This window comes from Amblyomma mixtum, chromosome 3 (assembly GCF_055824585.1).
Source record: "Amblyomma mixtum isolate Tamu chromosome 3, ASM5582458v1, whole genome shotgun sequence".
Classification (NCBI taxonomy): Eukaryota; Metazoa; Arthropoda; class Arachnida; order Ixodida; family Ixodidae; genus Amblyomma; species Amblyomma mixtum.
In genome coordinates, this window is record NC_143014.1 from 135,364,510 (window position 1) to 135,383,546 (window position 19,037).

The following is a 19,037-nucleotide window of genomic DNA, read 5'->3' on the forward strand; positions in this document are numbered from 1 at the left end:
TCTTCAGGAAGTGCTAAATGCACTGCGCATTGTAATACATTACACTGTAGCTTACTGGTTGCACTTTTGAACGAAAAAAAACCGCCAAAGTTGTGTGCAAAACTTTTCCAGAATTTATTGGTGAAATATGCTGGCAACAAAAAAAAAAGAATACAAGCAAAATATAAATAAGCCGCTGCACTGAGCCAGTAGTTCTTTACAAGAGAATTGAAATATACAAAACTTTGCACTTGTTCGTAGCTACCATTCTTGTGATTTTCAGCTGCATACATAATGCACCACACTTTTTGATAATGACAGCTGTGCCACTAGGGAGACCAGTTGCTTGAGGACATGAAGTGGAGACGGATCTGGAATGTGCTGCACATTACACTTGTTCAAAGTTCTGTTCTTGTTTTTTTATAGCAGAGCTTGCAGTTCCTTCTTTTCTCCATTTTTTTTTTTTTCTGTGGGTAGCGGATGGGTTCTATGAGTGAAAAGGGGGCGTGGCGTTCCTTGACTTCATCATAATCAAAACTGTGCTGGTGCATTTGGCAAAATATCTTGGCACTGTATTGTGAAGACCCTCTAACACCAAATAAAACCACTTCATCATTTACAAATCAAGTACACTGCATTAAATACAGTGTGAACAGTAAAGCGAAACAGGTGCGAGCATGCACTGATGGCCCAAGCCTCTGAGATGGCCTTTTAATTGAAACTGAAATTCGACTTTTTTGCATGGTTGTCTAACTCACCACCAGTGGCGAAGAAAAAAGAAAAAAAAGACAGCATAAGACCCTACAAAAGTGTTCAGTGTAGCCTTTTGTCTTTGAGGAGTGCGTGGCACAACGGATCCCATGATTGCCGACCGACGCACTACATCCAGTCAAAGTTTTGTTTTTCACATTACTTCACATTAGAAAAAAAGAAAACTGAAACCAAAGAGTTAGTGTTATAAAAGCAAACTAGGTGGCGCAGCTTGTCCAGGAGTGCTGACTTGAATTTTTGGCGGCAGATTCAAAACGTGATAGTGAAAAAGTTGTCGATTTCAGGCCAAAATTGAGACCCTTTGCAATAAAAAAATTGACACACAATAATTTGCTTGTTTAGGAAGAGGAAAGCTCACAAAAATAAGAAAATCCGGGCACAGTCTGTTCTTTATTCATTTTTTTCTGTGATTCCAAATGGAATCATTGGGACTTGGTGGGTGTGAACTGCGTAATCGAACGAGTTCAGTTGAAACAGTGCCAGTGCTAGCACATGTAAAGATATATATGCTGCACTTCTCACGTCGATGATGCAAGTATGACACGATACACATCCTGCACCTCTGCTTTTTGTCATGGTGCACGGTGGTGCATGGTGCCAGTGCATGGTCTTGTCCAAGCACTGGTTGTGCTGGCAGACGGTGTGTATGAGGCAGGGGCGACCACATATTTTTTTGTTTTCTGTAGAATTTTTAAAGTATTATTGTGGCAAAGGTGATGCTTCTTGTTGTGGGGATTCACGTTGTTCTGTGTTCTTTTTTTTTATTTATTTAGTTACCATGCTGTGTAGTGAAGTTTTTTTTTTTTTTTCTGGTGGGTTTGTTGGAGGCTTTCAGCTGGCCGTGTCAATGCACAACTACTCGGTTTTGAAGCGAAAAGCTTCACTAGGCTAGTCAGCACCGAGGCTAGCGTGGGCCCCATCGTCAGAAAAAGCCACAAGTGCGCATGCACGAACTGCGTGACGTCACGGTGGACACCTGAACCGTGCCGTAAGGGAAGGAAAATGAAAAGAAAATTGGTTTTAAGGAACGGAAACGACTACTGCCTCTCTCATATCTCGGTGGATACCTTGAACCGCGCCGTAAGGGCCTTAAGGAAAATGAAATGAAATGAAAGTTGGTTTTAAGGAAAGGAAATGCCTGTCTCTCATATCTTGGTGTACACCCGAAAGGAGTGACGTCACACGCCGCACAAATAAAAAAATAAAGAAAAGACAAGCAGTGCGTGAGGAACCTCTCATATCTCGGTGGACACCCGAACCGCGCCATAAGGAAAGGAAAATGAAAAGAGAATTTGTTTTAAGGAAAGGAAACGACTCCTGCCTCTCTCATATCAATGGATACCCGTACCGTGCCGTAAGGGCCTTAAGGAAAATGAAATGAAATGAAAATTGCTTTCAAGGAAAGCAAATGCCTGTCTCTCATATCTTGGTCTACACCAGAGAGGAATGCACGCCACAGTACATGTCTCTAAAGCCACCTTGTAAGACAGCACCGTATTCACTACACACGCGGCTCGTCCTCCGCCTTGCCGCAGCTTTTCGCTTCGAGATATCCTGGCTTAGCTAAGGTTAAGCTCAGGCTTCAGGCTTCAAGGTTCAGGCTTAACCTTAGCTAAGCCACAGCCAATTTTTTCCTTGTCTTGGAGTTCTCAGATTTATGTGATGGCCGAAATCGCTTGCGGGTTCACCGCTTTCTTGGTTTACTTACTTTTGTAGGGTTCTTGCGATGATCACTTCTTTCTTTCTACTTTTTCCTTTACGCCCTAAAAGTCGCGTGTTCTGAATGTAGGTCACCTTCTTTGGAGGAACGAGCGTTTCTTTGTATATCAGAAAAGGCGATGTTTAGGCAGCACAAGTGGTCACAGTTACTCAAACATGGCCGCGGGGTACATTCCACTTCAGGGCCTCCACTTCAGGGCCTCCACCTCCCAGTGATTCCATTTGGAATAATTGATGTTTGCGAACCCTTCTAGTCCTCGTAAATGAGTTTTTATGAAAGAATTTATTTTGAATGAATAATGTGAGGCCTACTAATCCACCTCCATATGATCAGGGAGAAACAAACACAGTTTCTTTTCTTGAACATGGCTAAGGAAGGTAGCGGTATTCATCGGTAACAGCAGCAGAGCGTAAGCAGTTCTTACACTCCCTTCCTATGCAGCAGCATTTGCCTGTGAGCCAAAAGGTTGCTAATATATGTAGATAGATAGCTAAATGCTGGATTTGCCGTAAAAGCAGTTTGAGTTGTGTAAAGTCTGCTCTTCTTTGAAGTTCGTGATTCCATTTGGAATCGCTGGGCCAAAACAGGTTATTTCATGCATGCTTCAAACCCCATTTTTCTTTTACCCACTTATTTTGGGACTAATCATATTTTAATTGCTTACAGCGGTCTGTTTCACATACAGCCAGTCTTTAATTAGACTGGGCCTTTTTTTGAGGAGCTGTGTGTCTGTACTTTCTTCATGTGCATTTTGGGTAGGAAGGGGCGTAAGCAAAAACACAGAGGTTTCCTAGCACCTTTTGAAAGCTGCTGGGTGCCCTAAAATTAAAAAAGATTGAGGCCTCCTGACTTAATGGAATACTAGAAGAATTGACTTTATGAAGAGTCTAGTGAGGTGATTTGGTAGAAGTAAGTTCCCTAAAAGCATTCATTTGTTTTCTAGTTTTTTTTCTTTGTTTTGCTGTTCTGATATGAATATTTTTCATTAATTTATATGGCTGCTTAGAAGCTTCTAGGCAAAGACAGAAGCAACAAAAAAAATGTATGACGTCACGAGATAGGGGTTTTGCGAAGTTGCTCAGTTGGGTGAATTCTTCAGTTATTATGAGGTCTGGACTCCTCTCATATAGATACTAACTAGTGCAAGAAACTATTCTGTAGGTACTAAGTTTTTTTGTGGGACACCCAGTGTACATGTAATTTTGTAGTTTTTTTTTCCAACTAGGAATGCTATTCTCAGACCAAAGTATATATATTTGTTAATGTTCATTTCCGTTAATTTTCTGTGTTCTGTTAAAGGCTGAGGGCTTCCTTTCTGCAAAGAATTTTATTTCTTACTTCTCTTTAGACTAATATTTATGGTGGAAAAATTTTGTTTTTCAGACAATAAACACAGTGGCAGAGGTCATAAGAGGCCATCACAGTAACCAGGAGTATTTTGCTTCTGTGAATGCACCTTCCAACCCTCCTCGGTATGTCATTTTTACTTTTCAAATTTAATTTAGAAATTGATACGTGCTGTGCTGCATAAATGTCAGATGAAGGTTTGTTAGCAGCAAAAGGGAAGGTTTTTGGCTGGTTGTTTTTGATGTAATGAACATTGGGAAGAGGAGTAATAGTTTTATTACTACTTATTACTACTTATTTATTTGTAGTTGAACAGTGGAAGTTCTAACAGTTTTAAGCTTGTGGATTGCTATTACACAATTTTGTTTGGCAAGTCTGCTTACTATTGTTCATCACATGTGGTTGCCTGTTTCCAAGCCCTGTTAGACTAACGGGCATGCTTTTTACCACTGTGCTGCACTTGGTGAAGGCTTACATGTTTCTATTTTAATTTATCCCAGTGTGTTCAGAGGATTGAAGGGCCATATCACTGTTGGCCCTTCTTTGATTTGCGCCAGTCACTTCAGTTGTCTTATGTGGTTTTTCCAGAATTTCAAGGTTAGGTTAAATGGAAGAAAGCTAGAAAAACAGGAAGTTGTGAAGATGTGTGTTCGCTCATGTTGAGGAACTGAGGTTTAGGCAACCCTAATTCATTTTTTTTTTTTTCTGAGGATATTGGTTATGATGACTAAAATGCTTCTATGTACTCACTTTTGTCATTGTTGTCAAAAATGTTCAGCAACTGAATTTTTTGTGGCTTTAGCTGCTCTAAGGTGTCAGTTGCACCAGTTGCTAGCAGTTGCTCATCTTATCTCTTTCATGAGGACTGGCGACTGTAACTGACATGCATAAGTAACAGATGGTTGGTTTATGAGGTTTAACATGCCAGAGCGACTCGGGCTGTGAGGGATGCCGTAGTGGAGGGCTTCGGATAATAATTTTGCCTCCATCAAAATGCAACTGCCGTGGCTGGGATCAAAGACGAAGTAACAGAATATGCAGAACCGATTGCATATTTGTCAGGAGGTGCTTGTAAGGATTAAAGCAGAAGCTCTCTGTTTGATGCTCATGCTAACAGAGCAGCAGTTTTAGAGGCAACTCATGAGATGTGTTGACTCGAAGTGACAGTTTGCTTCTAAATTCTCTGCATTAGGAGAGGTTTGTCAGCTTTGTAAATGTCTTTATGAGTGTGCTCACAAGTATATGTGCTAAGCTTACTCCTCAAGCCTTTCATCCAGCATTTGTATCTTTTGTTTTTTAACACAGGCCTGCCATTGTCGTCCTGCTAATGTCTATGGTGAATGAAAAGCAGCCGTTTGTCCTGCGATGTGCCGTCCTCTACTGTTTCCAGTGTTTTCTTTACAAGAACGAGCTCGGCCAAGCACAGATCATTCAAACTCTTCTACCAACATGCGCAGACAGTAAGTTGATGGCCTCACATATAGAAGCTCAGAGTTTCACTTTATGATCTGGTTAGTATATATTTCCATTGAGCAGGCTTAAATGCTGAAGTTGAAGGGCATCTTAGCAGTAGTCGTCCACAAGCATTTTTAGGGCTGTTGCAAGCTTATCAAGCATCTGTTTGTAAATAATAGTGTAACCTTGTGTAGAAAAGGCTGAGGTATCTTTAAGATCAGTGGTAAATAGGTACACAGTTTTTACCAGATATTGTAGTCATGAATTAGTAAGTTGGAAAAAATTAGATTTAGGGCTGAAGTTCTTGTTTGAGTCAATTATCTTTTTACTGGTATAGTATTTAATTGGTTGTTTTATAAAAATTGTGCTCTGTTGTGACTGAGAGCACAGCTTATTTACAGATGTCAGGAGCTCTTTCTCTGCATATTAATTATAGTGTTTGAGTGCTGTTATTAGAAAACAGTTGACCTTTCTTGCATTATCCTTTATGTCAAGAGCATTTAAAATATGCAAACAGTGTTGGAGTATGTGTGTGTGTGTGTGTGTGTGTGTGTGTAGCTTGAAAGAAAGTGCTCCGTTTTCAGGGCATTCCAGTGTTTGCATTAAAAACGGTCATGTGATCTTTGGCAGTAAAAGTTCTTTTTATGCTTAACTCTTAATTCCACCCTAGTCTGCCTGCTGCTTTGGCTGTTTGGCAGTAGATATGTGTAAGTCTCAGCTAGTGTGCTCTCCAGTGCTTTGTGTAAGCTTGGTCATGAGCTCTAGGTGCCTTACTGATGTGAAAATTAATGTGGCAGTGGCAGAGAGGGAGCAGAGCTATGAAAAATGTGTGATCCTGGGCTGTTAGTGGCGACTGCTTTAATCCAACGCGGTTCTCGTCTGTCAGAATTGGGAAACTTATCTTAATTCAGTCGGTGATCTGGAGCAAGTTTTCTTGCTGCTTGAAACCAAACCACGTGTTTCAATGGACGATTTGGATTCAGAACTTGGATTTTTTACTGTACCGCAACGTTATGGCTCCCACACTCCCTAAACATCTAGCTCCTTTGTGGATTCGGGGAGCTCCTCCGTGTTGTGGATTGGAATACACCTTAATCTGCTGGGGACTAGAGAAGAGTGGATGAAAGAAATGAAAGCCTCAGAGCCAACTCACGCCATAGCAGCTCGTGCAGCGGTTCCCGCTCGCTGTCTCTTGCAGTGTATAGTCTCGATTTTGTGGAGAGCGCTTAGGAAATGCAAGCAGCTGGGTCGGTGTCTGCTGCTTTCTCATTGTCACGAGGGAAATCGCACCTAAATGCCAGCTCAAAAGAAGAACGATGCAAAGAAAAAGTTTTCTCCTGCCCACACCGCAGGCAGAGGCGTGTCATCAGTGCGAGTGGTAACGAAGTCCCACTTAAATGCTCTCTTGTATGCCCCATGTTTATGTCATAGCAATTTCTGCCAGCAAGGGGAGGGGGGGGAGTGTTCTGAGCTAGACAATACTGTGCATTGTGCATTGCCAAGTTTGGCTCTTCCTTATCTTGTCCAGCCATGATCTAATCCAGTGGTGGGCAGGTGATGGGCAGTGACAGTATACATGAGCGGCCAGGCAGACTCGTGGGTGGCAAAACCACTGCCGCCCACCTTGGGGAGATCCCTGGTGCTCTCTAATGGCGCCCTGCTGCATGCCTCTGCTTCCTCTCCTTTGCCAGTGACAAGTGTGACAGCTGGCCAGCTGTTGTGTGGGGGTCTGTTCAGCACTGACCCACTCAGCAATTGGTTTGCGGCCGTGGCCCTGTCACACGCACTCGTTGACAACCCAACACAGAAGGAGCAGCTGCTGCGTGTGCAGCTTGCCACAAGTGTGGGCAATCCACCTGTCTCCCTCATGCGGCAGTGTACTGGCATCCTGCAGCAGGTAAGAAGTGGGCCTGAGCAGAGGGGGAAAAAGAAAAGAAATTATCCAGGGGATTTTTTTTTTTAATTTATAGTGCAATCCCATGAAGGGATTTTAGTTTGGTGAGAATGCAACCAAAAAATATAATGCAGAAAGGGGGAGAAAATGAAGACTAAAGTTGCAGCAACATGCAATCAGGGTAAAAAGCAACAAGCACAATAAGAGGTGACATGACACAAGTGCAGAAAAATACTAGGCAAGACTGCTTAGAAGTATTAAATGGGCACAGTGAACGCAAAGAAAAACCAAACTGCCACCCACCTTAAAAATTTACGAATGAGATGGGATGGCTGAAATACTTCATTATTTGCAAGTTTGTCCCAGGCGGTAACTGTTCTTGGTAAAAAATGAATACTTAAAAGAGAATTATTTTTGTGAGAAGGATTATTATCTGATTATTGCACTTTTTTTGAGGATACCAACAAGAAAAAGTTATGATATCAGCAAAATCCACTTTGTAATGTCCATTAATTACTTGTATCGTGACACACGATTTCTTTCAACTGCTGCATTTAGTAATGCATTTACAGATGCTTTCCAGAAGCCGTTGTATGTAAAGCAATATTTTTTTTTTTGCACAGTTTCAGTTCTGTTGCTATTAGTTTGATATCAATGGCATTTGTGTTGGTTTCATGATTTGCTTTTTGAGGGGGCAAACATTTTTGGGCCGGGAAATCTCTTTTGGTGTGTGCTGTAGTAAAAGCTAGCCTAACCACACTTTTCTCCTGACCTAAGTTTTGTTTCTTTCTGTCTTTCCCAGATGCTCAGAAAGGTAGGAAAAGCTACCTGCACAGCTGCTGCAGTAGTAAAATTATGTTTTTTTTTGGAATGAAGTAAACTGGAATGGCAGTGTTTTAGGCTTCCTCCGTTAATGCTTCTTTCTTTCTGTGGCATGTGCAGGGTGGGAAACTGCAAACCCGGTTAGGCCTGCTCATGCTTATGAGCACTTGGCTGGCAAACTGTACCCTGGCTGTGACAAGCTTCCTCAACATCCCAACAAACATCCCTTATGTATCCTTTTCTTTTTTTTTTTTTTTGTCTGTAGTAGGTACAGAATATACAGTTGTCACAAGATCCATCATATGCTCACTAAATTGACTCTGTATAGGGCGTAGTGGCACCACAAAGCCCTTACTTGCCAAAAAGGCTTTTTGAAAGCTTTATGAAAGTAAAAAGAAGGCATTGTTAAGAATGCAAAACTTTTGTGTATGGTGAATTTTTGTTAGTAAGAGAACAAGGGAGCTTTTTAACCTCTCCCTGCTTGTTGGCCGGTTCCTGTAGCTCGTGACCTTCTTGAAAAATGCTTCTAGCTGATTTTCTGAGGCATACTTAACGGTGAGGGCTTAGAGGAGCCGTTAGGTGTGCGTTAAGTTGCTAACATTCTTGCCTTTATACACGCAGATTATATCTGACAGACATTTGAACGTAACATGATTGAGCTGGTCAGTGTAAAATTACTGCATTAGCATTAGAGGAAATGTGCATGTTCTCAGTTAGTGCTGAAATGACCTGGAGCGCCACTGCACTTGATTTGAGGCCCACATCTGCCTCTGTTTAACTAGGGCCCTTTGTTTTCGGGTAAAACCCAATTTTACTGGATTCTTGCACCCCGAACATACATCTTAGAAAATCGGATTTAAACCAATTTGTCCCCAAAAATGAGTTCACAAATTTGAAGACGTCACAAGAAAAATTTGTTGATGTCTAGTGCTTAATATAGTGGGGTGTCTTTGGTCAGCTAGGGATCTTAAACCTCTTTTAGCGCTCATTTTCATGTGGCGGCTGAATTTGAGGAAAAGTTCGAAAAGGCCAAAATATGGCTTCTGACAAGGAATCTTATTGAAGTCACTGTATGAAATGCTACCCACGCTAGCAAAACCCTGATCCAAGGACCTTCCACATTTAAAATCATCACTATGATTGATGTTGAATGATTCTGTACAAATAAAGGCAGGTTGTGGTCTTGCTCAGACACGAGAGTGCGTTGTAGGAGACTGGTAACGTTCGGATGAAATATTTGTAGATTAGAGACAAAAATCTTAATTGATAAAAAAAAATTTTTGCAGAGTTCGTGATCTCCATGTTGTTTATGTAATAATGAGCAAAAATATGGGCATTTTATGTCTAGTAGAAAACTGAACTGTTATAGTAAACTGTTTTGTGCTGCATAAAATGACCCAAAAAACCCAAACCACGGAAATTTTCACCCGAATTTGAGCTTTAAAAATATTGCTCGATTTTTACCCCCCCCCCCCCCCCCCCCTTGAATTTTAGAAAAAATAAAACGCGAAAATGAAGGGCCCTATACATAAAATGTATAAGCATAGTTAAATTGAGTGTGCAAATTACTGGTAAATTTAACATATGAAAATGTTTCAGCAGCGATAAGCTGCACACGGAGCATAAAAGTAGAGTGATTGAAAAAAAGAAACCAAGCATAAGGGAGGGGGAACTAGGTTGTTTGTTGTCCTTACCTTGTTTACAGCTTACTTCCCAAGTTGGCCTTGCAGAAGGTGATGAGCATGAAGATTTAGTTCAAGGCCTGTGTGCATTTCTTCTAGGAATCTGCATAGAGTTCAACGATGATTCTGTTCCTAGCTTCACTAGGTGAGCATTTTATTAACAGTTTAATTGTTCATTCATTACCACAGGGCTAGCATTAACAGTTAAACTGTTAATTGCAGGTCTCATCATTGTGGTGGTGCGAGGGGAACTTGGTCCCATGTTTATGAGCCGTGCAAAGATAAATGATAGCTATACTAGGAAACTTAAATGATGGCTCACTGGTGGCAGAATGTCAGAGCTAACTTGGTAACAAATAATTGGGTACTTATTCGTTATAAACAGCAGTGCAAAGAAAAGAAAACTGGACACTGAAGGGGACACACACAGACAAGCATTGACTCTCAGCTGAAGTTTTTATTGCACGTCAGGAAAGACATATAGAGTAGAATCTCAATTAGACAAATCTAATGGGGCACAAAAAATGTTCCTACCATCTGAAGCTTGTATCGTCCAAAAATGAGTGATGCTTGTGATGCGTGCTGTGTGAGTGGTGATTGCGGCGTTAGTGATGTGAGAGAAGTGCTTAGTGCTCATGGGTGAGGTAGCAGCGACTGCTTTCATGTCATCTCGAATGGCATGCGAGAGCACATAGTACATCTGAAATTCTGCACATTGTACACAATGCACTCCAGCCAGGAAATTTCAACCATCAGCGTACTACCAAGAGTCTACTGTATACAGTAAGAGTTCTACATGGTAAGCAAATGAGGATAAATCATCATCATCATCATCACCAGCCTGACTACACCCACTGCAGGGCAAAGGCCTCTCCCATGTCTCTCCAATTAACCCTGTCCTTTGTCAGTTGCTGCCACTGTATCCCTGCAAACTTCTTAATCTCATCCACCCACCTAACTTTCTGCCGTCCCCTGCTACGTTTGCTTTCTCTTGGAATCCACTCCGCTACCCTTAAGGACCAGCGGTTATCCTGCCTTCGCATTACATGCCCTGCCCAAGCCCATTTCTTCCTCTTGATTTCAACTAAGATGTCATTAACCCGCGTTTGTTCCCTCATCCACTCCGCCCTCTTCCGATCTCTTAACGTTACACCTATCATTTTCCTTTCCATAGCTCGCTGCGTTGTTCTTAACTTAAGCTGAACCCTCTTTGTTAGCCTCCACGTTTCTGCCCCATAGGTGAGTACCGGTAGGATACAGCTGTTGTATACTTTTCTCTTCAGGGATATTGGTAAGCTACCATTCATGATCTGAGAGAACCTGCCATATGTGCTCCACCCCATTCTTATTCTTCTAGTTATTTCCCTCTCATGATCCGGATCAGCGGTCACTACCTGCCTGAGGATAAATAAATGAAAATAAATATGCAAAAGAGAAACATTGGAATGAATCTGCATCAGCTTACCCAGCCTTCTTGATTTGCTGACAATGGCATGTGACTGCCCTCCATAATTGCGACACCCATTGCAACTGGCACTGCCAAAATTTTCACTACAGATGTACTTTGTTCACTTGGGATGTTACAAGTTTAATACTGCAGTCATTTTTTGGTGACATCATTCACCTGTTTTTGCTTGTTTGTCCTGGTAGGGCTGAACTGGACGTGGCCTGGTAATTAACAGTTTCCGGTCAGGTGTAGTTTCCCCACAGACTACTGCACTGGTCAGCATTCTTTTGGGCCTTCTAGCCCCTCCCAAAGAAAGGGAGTGCCACGACATGATTTGGTTATAAAAATTTATTGAAAGCATTTTGCTTCAGTTGCACTAGAGGTTCAGCGGAACTTCTTTGAAGTGTGGAACCTCTCGAAGCACTCTCCTGGGTGGAGGCCAGGCTTCCTCTCACATGTCTTGCAAAAGAATATAGTTTGCTTTCTGCCCTCGTTTGTCGTTCTGTCACTGAAGACAGCGTAATCCTTGCTGCTGCGGCCTTCAAGTCTGCCTTCAAGTCATTAGACAACTTTCTGTAAAATGCCTGCCGGAATGCTGCGAGTTTTTAGCGCCAATTCAGGGCCTCAAAACCATGTGATCAAAAATATGTTTCCAGTGCCATGGTGCTGTTATCCCTTGAGAGAAAAGCCAAATAGCCAATTTGCAGGCTACAACAAATCCAACCAGATGGCGCGCGAATTTACCTACAGAAATAGTACGCAAAACTTTGTGTCAGGCCATGCCCGACAACTGACCGGACGGGTACTTTTACGCTGTCGGGCAACACGTGACAGATGACCGGAAAGGGTTAATGTGTATTACTGCAAGTGACTTCAGTTGTTCTCGTCTGCTTAGTTGGAATGTAGAAGGGCATTCAAAAATATGCTACGATACAAGTGATAAATTCTTTGGGCTGTCTTTTAATGTGGACCTTTAAATGTTTTGCTGCAAATCTTAAGAAAGGCCGCCGCGGTGGCTCAGCGGTTATGGTGCTCGGCTGCTGACCCGAAAGACGCGGGTTCGATCCCGGCCGCGGCGGCTAGAATTTCTTTGGAGGAGAAATTCTAGAGGCCCGTGTACTGTGCGATGTCAGTGCACGTTAAAGAACCCCAGGTGGTCGAAATTTCCGGAGCCCTCCACTACGGCGTCTCTCATAGCCTTAGTCGCTTTGGGACGTTAAACCCCATAAACCAAACCAAACCTTAAGAAAGCTGATACATGGTTATTCGTTACCCGCATACAACTCTTGTGTTTGGCATGTTTGCATTATTTTAATGTGCACGTCTTCCTGTTCCGTATATGTTAACCTTACTCCTGCACATCAATCAGACCACATAGAAGCTCTTAGAAATAAGTGGCACTAGCGAGGGCACAGAATAGCTACGTACTCAGCATGCTTACCTTTGCATTAGGGTGCACTTGTCGTAGTGACTCAGTTGTTATGGCATCCTGCTGCTAAGCACGAGGTTGTGGGTTAGATACCCAGCTACATCAAGTGTATTTTCAGTCAGCTGGAATGCCAACATGCGTATATACTGAGGTTTTGGTACGTGTGGAAGAAGCACGTGCTCTGTAATTACTCGTGCACCTTCCATATTAGCATCTGCTTGTATCCCAGATGTACTAAAATTGACAAAAAAATCCATCGTTGATAGTTTTTTGTTTTGGACACACTAGTGATGTGACTCTTCCAATTTCACTGTTGTTTTAACTGGGTTTGTACTGCTGGGAATTTTTAACGTTAATTTAACTTTTAAAAATAAATGGATCATTAGTCAGTACTGTTTAAAAGAATTTAGAATTGTAAAATTCATGATTAATTTACATTGCTAGCAGAAAACACTTTGAAAATGCAAATTTAAAAAGTTATTTACAAGGAGGAGCGCTGCTGAGAATTGTGTCCAGTGACGAGATCATAAAAATTAGGGTGGAAATTCGAGTAATGGGAGATCACTGGAAGAATCTTTTTGTCCTTTTGTAGACTTCACCCGAGTGATGGCAGTGGTTATCTAGGAGTGAGCTCTTGTTTCTTAAATAATGCTTGTTGTGGTTACGGATGTTGGATGCTTGGGATCTTCTTTGAGTACTTACTGGATAGCTGGTGTAACCTATGTTGCTTCCTCATAATAATTCCTTCCAGGCATTTTAGGTATGAATTAAGTAAATAGATATGGTGGTTTACACTGTGACTGTCAGATTCGTTCTGCTGGGGTTTTTAGTTGTGCCCCACCTAACATCGTCAAACACCCCTTTTGGTGAAATGTCGGACAGTGCCCGCCAATTCTTCTGATCTTATGGCTTTTCGTGAAATATAGGTAATCAACAAAGTAAGTCTAAAAAAAGTCAGCATTTTGGCACAATAAAAAGCAAAGAGCAAAAGACAACGCTGGAAAAAGTGCTCAAAAGTACAACTAGGAAAAAAAAAAAATATTAATTGATGACGTGTGCAAATAAGTTCATAAAACTTGGTTGGGTCAGATTCTGTGGCAAGGCGTTCCATGCAGTTGCTGTGTGCAGTAAGAAGGAACATGCTTAATGGGGTGGCTGGCAGTTTATGCATTTAACTTTGTATGGATGATCACGGTGTGGAAAGATGGCAGACGCCATTTGAAAAGAATTCATCATGTAGGGAAGGATTGTGATAAAGTTTATGGAAAAGTGATAAGTGGGAAATTTTTCGGCAAAGTGCTAAGTTGTCTGACTCAGCTTTATTAACGCGACAGTGTTAAGGCTCCCGCTGTGCAGAAAATCTAGTGGCATCAGTGTCAGCTTCGGCGGCAGCGTTGTGAGCAAAAATGCCACTGTGAAATTAATGATTTGTCCCAAGAGTTTACTTGGGAAGAGTAGGCAGAATCTAGGCGACAGAGCAGCACTTGAGCAGGAGGGATCTCTACTGCCGAAGCAGATGATTGTGTGGCATAAAAAAGTGTTGTGTGATGAGAAGCAAATTTTTGTGTGAGTACTGTGAGGATCCTAAGCACATGAGGGACCAATTAACACTATTGCATCCTATCCTTCAAGACAAAGCTGAAGTGTCTCCCCCTCCTGCACCCCCCCCCCTCCCCCCCAAGGTTTTCTTTAATGAGTTGACGCTGGTGTAACGTGAATAATCTGAAAAAATGAAACGCACAGAACTTATTTGCACGACTTCAATGTTACTGTTGGTAGCTTGTTCGGGATCCCAAATGGCAGATGTGTATTCTAGTTTGGGTCGGTTACCGTTGTATAGACCTTTTCAACAAGAAGTCCATGGGCACCACCTTATTGGGCAGTGGGCTGTGCTCATAGTACAGGAAAGAGTTGAGGATTAAACTCCCCTACATTTTCCACACAGCCCAGAAAACCAGTTTTCCCAAGGGTCGTGTAAAGGTCTATATGCTAGTTTTTTTTACATGTATTGGAGCCTGTTTTAAATTATGTTTACGAAGTCCAAAGGTTCGATTAGCAGAGGCTAGAGTAAGATTAATGTGGTTATTTCATGATAACTGGGGCTGAAGATTGATGGCAAGGTAATTGTGCTGGAGATGTAGCACTAGCTCTAGAGGGCTCTTCCAGCACAGATTTTTTTTTTTGCAGTTTTTTTTTTCTCCTGGAGAGAAACATTAAGTCTGCTTTTAAACTTCAGTGCCACAGCCAACCATGGGGCTGTTTGTGACTTTTGCATTTTATGGTATTGGCTTACGCACATTCAGACGCAGTAAATATGGTGTTTGTACTGCAGCGGTGGCTAGTGGTTATGTCTGCCTCACATGTGGGAGCTGCAGGGTTCGATTCCCAGTGCTGTCGGGTACCCACCGGTGATACAGTGGGTACAAGCTTTTCCCTGGCCTGGTGCTCGGCTTATCTGAGTGAAAGGCTTGGGAAAATGGGTCTTTGGCCCCACCCTGTGCGAAAAAAAACACCTTGCGCTATAGTGCTCTTTCGCCAAAGCTGCCCTTGCACCATAAATATGCAGAATCATCATCAGATATGATGCTGGTAAGAAGGACAGTGATGTTTCTCCGTCACGGGAAGAGGAAATTTATGTAAAGTGTTAGTCAGTTTAAACATGGAAGAAGAGAGGTGATGTTTTACTGCAGAATATGTTGAAAACTGTCCAGAGTGCCCAGACGAATGCTTCGAGTGCCTCAATACAGAGTAAAAATTGTTAAAGGAGCAGTAAATGCAGGGGTGTGGCGCAAATAACTCACTCAGCATTTGTACATGGCTATGGGTTTCTTCATGATGTCAAAAATTCATGAAATAGTTATGACCAGAAAGAGCAGAAAGGCAAAGTATGAACCTTGGGTCAAGAAAGCAAGGCGGCAGTTCAAGAGCAATAACTTTTGTTCTGTTCAAATATTGGTGGCTTACTGTCTTGTGTATCTTGTTCCGCTTTCTCCAACCCTTCATTTATAATCATATTGCACTTACGTTAAATGTCGTGCATAATGTATGCATACTTGTGGTATCATGATTATTTTTGCGAAATGTGGCACATATGCTTGAAACGCATTGGAATTCAACCTAGTTTTATAATATATTAAAAGTGTCCTATTTTGCTGGTGGTCTAGCAATAGCAAAAGAACATAGCCATGGTTGCTGAATTTCAAGCGAGGTAGAATGCAAAAGTGGCGATTCTAGTTGGGGGTGGGTTCTTGGCACAGCCGTTGATTATGCCAATGTTGGCATGATCCTAGCTGCCCAGCGATCACTGAGGGGAGCTTACCAAGGCTGGCTTCTTTCCATTTTTTTTCTGACCCACAGAGAGTCCCTCTGCCAGCTGCTGATGAAGCGTGTGGGCCTGGACACATTTGTGGACAAGCTGGTCACAATCCCCAAGCAGGAGTGCTATAGTCAAGCAGCGCAAAAGCCACAGCTAAAGTACAAGCACCCCTCAGAAGTGTTTTTTGACTACGAATTCTGCCGCCTGTTCAAGTCCCTTGAAGGTAATAATCCTGGCTGAGTGATTGGATGAGTCAAATCTCTGCGCGAGGAAAAGCTGCATCATAATACTTTTTGTCATTTCAAATTTTGCCTGGCTTATATGAAAGTTTCTCTTTTCACAGTCATGTAAAATATACATATGGGCAGTAACATTTCTTCTGTTGTTAAAGCTACCACTCCATTGCTATCTGCATGACACTTTCCAGTAACGTACAGTGAAACATCAAAGCAGACTTTAACATTCCAGTTGATTGCCGTCTATTGGTGCACTTTGCATTCAGACTTGTAATTTGTTTGTAATTGTGTGGCATACCTCAAATGCACACAAAAAAATCCTTTAATAATGTATGCGAGGGGATTTTGGTGCAAGGTAGTGCAGTTTGCTTTCCTGAAGAAGCAGATGGCATTGTAGAATGTTTGGTGATTATGCCATTTTGCCATATGGCACCAAATTTTCCAAAAGTAACCCGGCCATATGGTTTGCATCTTAGCCATACATTGGAGCAAGCCCTTATGACACCCTTAAAGACCAAAAGATCTTGAAAGGTGAGAACAAAAGTTCTTCTTACCTTAGAGATATAGAGCTTGAGGCGTGTCATAAGTGCTCCACTACACAGCTGTCAAGCAAACCATGCAGTCTGGCTATTTTGGAAAGCGCGGTACATTTATTCCTGTGTGTGCACATTAAGATCTTTTAAAGGATTTCATTACTACGTAGAATGATAATGTTCAAAGGCTCATAGCACCTAATATCATGATGTGCTGGCATTACTGATTTCAAATCTTTTTATGCATTGACTCCTCACGTATTAATTTGATGGCATAATTATGCTGTCATTATACTTTAGTGAGCCCTGTGGGAATAGTGCAGAAAGGTTCACATGTGCAGTGCTTTCTTAGTGAATGTCTACAAGTTCTAGTTGGTCAGATTGAAGATTTTGTATGATCGTTGGCACATTCTGATTTTGCATGTTGTGATGTGTCGAACTTTGAGCGACTGACTTCAGTGCACACATTTTAGCATGCAGTCAGGTTTGAGAAATATATTGCAGTTTAGCGTCTCATAACCTAGGCAAATAGACGCAGGTACAGGGAGCCATCTAATGAGGGTACTTGGCATCTAGCATCATGTGCTGTGATGTCATGATAACAGTAGTCCAGCTATGCCTCGAGCGCAGCTGAATAGCTGTGGCTGCATTATTACAAGCTTAAACCTGAATCTCCACGGGACTCACGTGGCATGCCAGTTTGTCTAGTGAAACTTCAAAGAACCCTCCGGCTTTCTGTTTCAGGCACAATAATAAAGGCAGTGCAACCGCGGCCAAAAGATTTGCAGAATGGGCCCGAGTCCAACATGACAGCAGAACAGCATTCATTGCTGTTACAGTACAAGGGTGTTATAAGGGACCAGGTAAGCCAGGGCATCGTTATGTACCAGGTTTCATTTGTGGGAAGCCCACAGTCTGTTCAAGGTCCTAAGAGATGCATAGTTTGTGCTCACTCTGCAATGTGAAGCTCAGTTGGAGTGATAATATCTACTCATTTACAAGACAAATCAGGTGTAGGGTCGGTTAAACAAAATTTTTTTCACCAAGTCTTGATACGTAATCTCTGTGCAACTCTGTATTTGCCACAGTCTGAGGGTGGAGGCTTTCACAACAACACTAGTCACAAACCTTCAGCAGGGTTGTTAGACTAGGACTTGCTTTGCCTAGCTAAACATGACACTCGGGTGTGGACATCTTAAATTGTTGAAGGGGGCAGAGTGATGTGACACAAGCAAAGGTGTGCACTGATTTTGTGAGTTGTCTGGGAAAGGAGGGGTTCTTGCTCGGGAGTGAGCGAATGCCACTGAAAGATTGCTGGGCAGCTTCTGAGGGAAAGTGTCGCGAGCAGAACAGGTTTCAGCACACATTAACAGCCAGGATGGCAGCCCGAGCAACTGTGTTAGGTAATTCGGCCTTGCTGCCTAAAAATGGGGCAAAATGGCAAGCGGCATTAGGCATTTAGGTGTAGCTCTGCATAGAAAGGGAAAGCAGACCTTCAATTGCTTCCACTGTAGTATCTGTTTTCCTGTATGCTTGTGTTTGTTCTCTGCCAGAGGGAGTTATAGGTGTGAGCGAGGCACCTGATGTAATGTTCCAGTACTTGAACATCCCGTCTCCTCTGGTTCTTCTGTTTCCTGTTCTGTGTTTTAACATCCTTCCTTTTTTTTTTTTTTTCAGGTTATTTTGTATGCCTACTTATTCACAGCCTCTACTCTTGAGGCTGTGCACTCTAGTACTTAGGCCGCCGCGGTGGCTCAGCGGTTATGGTGCTCGGCTGCTGACCCGAAAGACGCGGGTTCGATCCCGGCCGCGGCGGTTGAATTTCTTTGGAGGAGAAATTCTAGAGGCCTGTGTACTGTGCGATGTCAGTGCACATTAAAGAACCCCAGGTGGTCGAAATTTCCGGAGCCCTCCACTACGGCGTCTCTCGTAGCCTTAGTTGCTTTGGGACGTTAAACCCCATAAACCAAACCATAAACCAAACCACTCTAGTACTTAGTTTTTCTGTTCCAGCCATAGCTTTGCTATCATTTGTCATTTGTCTTCCTGCAGTGCCTTCACTAATGCTTGCTAGTAAATACGTAAATATAGTTCAACAGGATAGAAAGCTGGGCTAGTTGGAGGTATGTCCTGTTTCCTCGTTTTCTCTGTGCTTGTGAAGCTTGTGCCTACAAATTTCATCATGAACATAAATATAGGCACTGGCCTTGAATGAAATAGTACCAGGGGTTTATCGGAAGCCTGCCACTAGTTTTTAAAAATAGGTTTTTGAGCCGAAAAAATGGCTGCTGTGGCATAGGAATACCAGCGTTGGCAGACTTCAGACAATGGGTAAATCATAACTATTTGCCTATCTTACTAGATTTTAATATGTATAGAACTTTTAACCGTTACAGAGATGTGTGT

At 42.3% G+C, this 19,037-nt stretch overlaps 1 protein-coding gene across 2 annotated transcripts in view; it reads left to right on the top strand.

Annotated features, from left to right (window-relative positions):
• The window catches only part of p115 (General vesicular transport factor p115), a 39,712-nt gene that overhangs the window by 11,755 nt on the left and 8,920 nt on the right, over positions 1-19,037 (top strand). For both annotated transcript variants that reach the window (XM_089581252.1, XM_089581253.1), the window contains exons 8-14: positions 3,854-3,942; positions 5,123-5,277; positions 6,964-7,169; positions 8,109-8,219; positions 9,694-9,815; positions 15,904-16,085; positions 17,376-17,494. In XM_089581252.1, the coding sequence (XP_089437378.1) occupies positions 3,854-3,942; positions 5,123-5,277; positions 6,964-7,169; positions 8,109-8,219; positions 9,694-9,815; positions 15,904-16,085; positions 17,376-17,494 (984 nt within the window). The remainder of the gene's footprint in view (positions 1-3,853; positions 3,943-5,122; positions 5,278-6,963; positions 7,170-8,108; positions 8,220-9,693; positions 9,816-15,903; positions 16,086-17,375; positions 17,495-19,037) is intronic.